General features: G+C 33.1%; 1 protein-coding gene across 2 annotated transcripts; it reads right to left on the reverse strand.

The window, feature by feature from the left end:
* Positions 1-31: 31 nt before the first annotated feature.
* hpo (serine/threonine-protein kinase hippo) lies at positions 32-5609 on the reverse strand. 2 transcript variants are annotated; one of them, XM_014358954.2, is made up of 10 exons: positions 5302-5609; positions 4485-4565; positions 4170-4350; positions 3838-4065; positions 3420-3738; positions 3203-3336; positions 2966-3128; positions 2800-2891; positions 2509-2733; positions 32-2434 (listed from the first exon to the last, which is right to left on the reverse strand). In XM_014358954.2, the coding sequence occupies exons 1-10, from the start codon at positions 5313-5315 to the stop codon at positions 2276-2278; spliced, it is 1596 nt and encodes a 531-aa protein (XP_014214440.2). In that variant the 5' UTR covers positions 5316-5609; the 3' UTR covers positions 32-2275. The 2 variants fall into 2 exon arrangements, with proteins under 2 accessions (XP_014214440.2, XP_089448090.1); XM_089591964.1 differs by having other exon boundaries at positions 32-2441; positions 2495-2733.
* Between the last annotated feature and the right edge of the window lie 839 nt (positions 5610-6448).

The following is a 6448-nucleotide window of genomic DNA, read 5'->3' on the forward strand; positions in this document are numbered from 1 at the left end:
CTTAAATCAAAAAATTATTACAACAGTCTATAATTAGTTAATGCTCATTTTCTTGTGTATGAAAGCAAAATGGTAAAACTTTTGTGAAAGTAATGGTAAATAATTAGTTTTTATTTTAATTATTTTTTGTAATGGGTTTCAGTATCAAAACCTTGGTATAGGTCGAGAAGGCGCATGGTTTCTTATTAATTTCTATATCAAAAATATGTTAGCTATTTTCATCATTATGATGTTTGTGACTGTTTTTTTTTTTTTTTTTTTCAAATGAATTTATAGTTTTTAGTTTTTTCTACAGCTTTGTTGCTTTTACATGGGTACACATTTCATGTTCATCGCTATTACAATGGCGTAAATATTAACGATTAATTTTATGTAACTTATAACAAGACTTTACTGATAATTTAAAAAATGGATAATTTCATTTATTTCTTTGATTCACTAAAATTACAACTAATGATAATGAATCTATGATTGTGATTTTTTCTCTTGAAAAATGCACGATATATATATTTTTTAACAATGATTTCAAAAGCTCTTGATTAGAATTTAATTCTACACCTGTCTCAGCTGTGGTGACAAATATTTACGTATGCATCAATGTATGCGTTAAATTCGTCCCTTTTTAACGAATACATGATTAATTTAAGACAATTTTTCCTCTTTCGAATACAATTGCATAATTAGGAAGACTAACGCTAAAAAATATCTACGGTTTTTACTTTCAGAATAAGTCATTGTAAAATTTTTTTTATACGCTGTTGGCTTTGTATCTAAAATGTCTATCTTTGAAAAAAGATTATCGAAATGCATGTATTAGACGTTTCCACAATTGCAGAAAATACAGAAACAAATGAAGAAAACATTTGTGTTAAGTGCGTAATACCACTGTATCTGTACTTTACTTATGGCAGCATAGGAAGTGATTTATGTATTTATTGTTCCAGAATTTTATTTCATTTAAATCGAGGTTGGTTGTTTCGAATATGATCAGTATTGTAAAATTGATTGATACAGTAAACAGAAAAACATTAAATACTGTATTACTTTGTAAAAAGATGTGACGTTTGCCCTTCTAATGTCATATATTTTTTGACAGAGGACAAAAAAATGTATTTTATTTAAAAAAAAAGTATTATCAAACTTGATAATTTTACTAAAAGCTAAAATTTGTAAGCAATAAAATGTATAATTGTAAGATGTATTTTTGTACCATTAGTTTATAAATAATAAATTTTGGGTATAATTTTTCTCATTATTTGAATACATTACGAGAAAAATCACTAAAATTTATAGTTTTGATGGTAAAAATTCTTTTTAATTATTTGTCGAAAGCTAAAAAGCATGTTTTCTTTTATTTAAAAGTTTCTTGAAAAGCGTCTAAATTATTGTAAGACTGTACTAGTTGGTTTTACGAATACGTACAAATTTTACAACGTACCTCAATTTGAAATAAATGCTTAATTTTAAAATGACCAATCCAGCCAAAGTTGGCATCGTATCATGAGCACTTTGTTATTTTATTACTTATGAACTCGATGTGAGTGTAATCGCGATTTTTACACAAACACGATTTATTATATTTATTCACGATGACAATACAATGCGGGTGTCATAATTGAAATGTGTTGAAAAGGAAATTTATCTCAATTGTTGCCATAAAAGGCATTTATTTTACAAGAACCTAACAATCATTATATAAACATTATCAAAGTTTTGATAAAACGCATGAAATTTAGTTTCCTAAATTTTCACAGATATTACGTTTCTTTACTTTATACATTAGTATTTTATTCCTTCATCTCTTTTACGCTATAAATATTGTAAAAATTTGCTTTCAGTGCAAAATTAGCAGTCTAGTTGTATTATTTACATGCGCAGCTAATGCATCACATACTTAACTTTTTAGTCCGCTAAACGGTTCTAGTTTTTTTTTTTTTTTTTTTTTTTTTGGAAAAAGTATTGTATTTATAGTATATTTAACAATAACTACATTCAAGTAAAAAAAATTAAGTATTATCGTAGTTCTCCCATATTTCGAATCGTTATTGCAAAATAATTTACGCTGGTCGATCTGAGGCTATTGGCTGGTAAAGATTTTTTACCTCTCACAACGAAATTCTGATTTCGTAAGATGAAAATTTTAAGTCAAAGACTTAAGTAGTTACTTACGAGATCACGAGGGCACGATTATAGAACATCTATTCATATTTATACATCTGTACATCCTTCAATTTATCACACGCATTTTACGTATTGTTAAAAAAGTACCTAACTGTTAAAAGTTTTGTTGACGCTTTCGCTTTGTATCCATAGCATCAAGTATCGGTTGTCTCTTTGTTTGGTACCTTTTTTTCAATTCGTTAATTTCTTTTTCCAATTCGACGTCCAAATTTTCCATTCTCTGCTGCAACTCCTCAAACGACAGGAACTTCAGCTGTAAATAATTTCAATCTCTCATAAGTTTCTATTTAATGATCAATGAACTATAAAGGTAATAAAAGCCCATACAAAATCAAATTCACGTTCATTGAACACATTTTGCATCTTTGATATGTTGTTATGGGGCTGCTCTGGCACTGGATGTGAAATTTGATTAAGTTGCATCTGAAGATGGTTTTGAAACCTTTGGGATTCCAATTGATTTTGTTGGTGTTGTTGCTGCTGCTGCTGATGCCCTTCTGGTTTGTTATCCACCTCAGGATTAGTCTGTATCAAGTGGATTTGGCCATTTCCCTGATACATAAAATAAAAAATCAATGGGATGCTTAACATATTGGATTTAATATATTTTACACCCACTTTTTCAACTTCTGGCGATTCTTTCTTGTCAAAATGGTCAAGGAATAATGGCCGATATTTTTTTCCAGATTCAACCGATCCAGTGTTATGTCCTACAAGCACCAGGAATTACATAAGATGTAAACTATATTTCAAAATAAATATGTAAGATAAAACTTTAGCACACTTTTCATTGTTGCCTCCGTATCAGTATCACTATTTATAACCATTGTTCCTAAATCTAGCATTGCTGACGTGAGAGTTCCTGTGTCTGGAAGGTCACGTTCTGGGACTAAAGTTCCTTGATCTTCTGGTAAGGGTTTCATAGTTCCAGTGCAATCGTCTTCATCCTAAATAAATTTGAACATTTGTTAAACATTTTTTGTACTTATTACCATTTAAAAAGAGCACTTAGTAGTATTACCGAGTCCTCAGCATTATTTTGCCCCTTGATTGCTACGTTATTTATCACATGCGCACGATTGGCACTTTGTTTTTCTCTGATTTCGTGTGCTTCTGCGATCATAAGACTAAGAATATTTGGCTGTTTAGCATTGCCTAAGGAAAAAAAAAACCTTATAACATACGATCACACTTCTTTAAACATGGATTAATTTTTTTCTTTTTTTTTCAAAACATACCAATGAATTCATGATTTAATAATTCACTAGCAGTTGCTCTCTCTTCAGGGTTTTTAACAAGGCACACGCTAACGAAATCAATAAACTCTGGACTCCACTGGTCTGGCTCTCTAAAGCTGGGTGGTGGCTTTGTAGGGATCATGAAAATCGCTCTCATAGGATGTATATCTCCATAAGGTGGTTTTCCCTCCGCCATTTCAAGAGCTGTAATGCCCAGAGACCAAATATCTGCCACGCAATCGTATCCAATTTCTTGAATTACCTCTGGAGCCATCCAGAATGGAGTACCAATGACAGTGTTTCGCTTTGCCATTGTGTCCTAAAGAGTAAGAAGATGATTAACAAATACCAGTGAAATCTATGTGGACACTTTCAATAACATTATATTAAAGGGAATAAAAATAATCATTCAAGTTACCGTCAATTGACCAGCAACACCAAAGTCTGCCAACTTAGCATGTCCTTCATTATTTAATAGGATATTTCCTGCTTTGATATCCCTGTGGATTTTTCTTCTCAAGTGTAGATATTCTAAGCCCTTTAAGGTATCACATAAAATTGTTGCGATTTCGTCTTCTTGTAATGTTTTCTTTCTTAACCTCATGATGTCACTAACAGAACCAGCACCACAGTACTCCATAACAATCTGGATTAAAAATAAATTTAATTTAATTTAATTAATAAATAATGTTGTACCAGTAAAACACTAGTTTAGGATATGTTATTGAAAAACTTGGTGAATAAATTTACCCATAGATCGGTATTTTTAAAATAACTTCCATAATATTTGACTACATATGGAGAATCACATTGTTGCATAATAGATATTTCTTTTATGATTTCCTGAAGATCAGTGTCAACAGGTACTTGCTTGATTGCAAGCACCTGTCCACTTTCTTTGTGCAATGCCTTATATACAGATCCATAAGATCTAAAATTTAAAGACAGAATTAATTATTTCTTGTATCCAGTTCTTATTTACTTAAAATTGAAATATTTATACTGCATAAGCTAAGGTACTCCTCAACTTGAAATTTAATTATTTGAATATATGTAAACACTCACCCTTCTCCTAATTTACAAATTATATCAAACACTTCTTCTGGCTGTCTGGTTAAGCTTTCTTCTGACAACTTTTTGAGTTCACTGAAAATTTTGAATAGATAGATCTAAGTTTTGATGTTATAAATGTAATAAAAATTTAATTTAATAGTGAACAACGTATGAACATGGGAAGATTCATTTTCAGAATTTACGTGTCTGATGGTCAAAGAACTCATTACATGGTAGTTATAAAATGTTTTAATTTTTGGACAGCTATTTTTACACAGTCTGCAGCACTGTCACAATGCACGTCAAGCTTTGGAACTTGCCACAGCTTTGTGTACTCTTTATGAATTAATCATGTGGTTTTAAATTAGCCTAACAAGCCAGCAATGTTACTGCCAATAAACTGATTAAACTTGCCGGTTAACTAGGACATAAACAATAGACAGGAGATTCGTCGAAAAATGAGGTAGCTTGGTTTTAGCTCGAGAACGAGATGCCTATTAATAAAAAATAGGTTTATATCTCGCTGCTGTGTCTCTAAAATTATTTCGAGCTAGGTGAGACTGTTTTCGTACTGCGATGACAATGGAGGAAAAATAAAAATCATTTAAACTGGCTTGTTTTTTTTTTTTTTTTTTTTTTTTTTTTGTTACAAGTAAACACACTCCAGTAATCGGGGCTCCAGGGGTAGACGCAAGTCAAGTGCCCCGGAACTCAAGTGCCCTCACAACAAAATGCCTAGACATGAACTGAATTTTCCAGCTTCCAAGTATAATCGGTGAGGTAAGGTGATTATAAACACGGCGAGGATCAGGGTAAATTATTTAAATACCTTTTCGAAGACATCTTCGTTCAGTGAACGTCAAAACCGCACACCGCACTACCACCCACACACAAAAAGCACACGACGAGTACCTATAACGACGCGGTACAGAAACTGGAGTCACGGAGACTGCCGCAAGACAGCTCTGAGCTCTACCCCCTTGCTGCCCCCTGCCTGTCCAGTCCAGACTCCATCAGAGGTCCAGAGAGTCCACAGGGATTAAATTCACTGAGTTGGGATGATGCGGTGCAGTTTATAATGGGTGTAATCCGCAATCGCCGCCAGCAGTTACATATGTACGACGTGACAACGTTGCGTGGTTGGGAGCGCTACTGTCGATTTACTGGTGATGTGATCCGCAATCTCACCAGCAGTAAAGCAGACGACGTCGGTCTACTATAACTCTTTTTCGTGACATTTTCTGATTGTAAACAAAGCAAAGCAGACGATAGAATGTCGGAAAATGTCACGAAAAAGAGCAAGTATACTATGGGTGTATTCCGCAAATGCTGCCAGCAGTTAAGTTACGTAGGTCGTGGTAACGCCGCATGGTCGGGTAGCGCTAGCGTCAACCTGTACTAACTGTCGGTGGGTTCCGCATGTCAACAAACTTTGATATTTTTTACTGTTTTCGCTCCCATGCCATCTGATATTTCGGAGTTTGTTGACATGCGGAACCCACCGACAGTTAGTACAGGTTGACGCTAGCGCTACCCGACCATGCGGCGTTACCACGACCTACGTAACTTAACTGCTGGCAGCATTTGCGGAATACACCCATAGTCCGCAGGCTAAGTATACGTCCTTAACCGCCTTTTTCACTAACGTTTAGAATAATGATTGAGACAATCAATGATTGTATCATGAGTTTTTGTATAAAGTTCAATTTATACAAATAAGTTGGTAAATATAGGCACACATGATTAATATTTAAACATTTTAAGCTGTATAAATATATAACATAGATTCCAAATATGCATTATTACCGCTGGAATATGCTAACAAAACCAAATATCCGTCTTTCTCACCCAGCAAAATAATAGGTATCTGTATAATCCTGTATCAATTTATTGCACACATGCGAAATGTTCAATGACAGTAAACAATGACATAATTTCAAACTTTACTTTTAACTCTTCATTTCACACGTAATTTT

Source organism: Copidosoma floridanum, unplaced genomic scaffold, assembly GCF_036245765.1.
Source record: "Copidosoma floridanum isolate Cflo_tuat_1 unplaced genomic scaffold, Cflo_Japanese_pri ptg000001l, whole genome shotgun sequence".
In the NCBI taxonomy this organism is placed as follows: domain Eukaryota; kingdom Metazoa; phylum Arthropoda; class Insecta; order Hymenoptera; family Encyrtidae; genus Copidosoma; species Copidosoma floridanum.

Bases quoted from the DNA above. Each gene is read 5' to 3' on its own strand.
- hpo (XM_089591964.1), bottom strand. The intron at 4,066-4,169 runs GTAAATTTATTC...TTTTTAATCCAG, and splicing joins TTAAAAATACCGATCTATGG to ATTGTTATGGAGTACTGTGG. The intron at 3,739-3,837 runs GTAACTTGAATG...CTTACTCTTTAG, and splicing joins GTGTTGCTGGTCAATTGACG to GACACAATGGCAAAGCGAAA.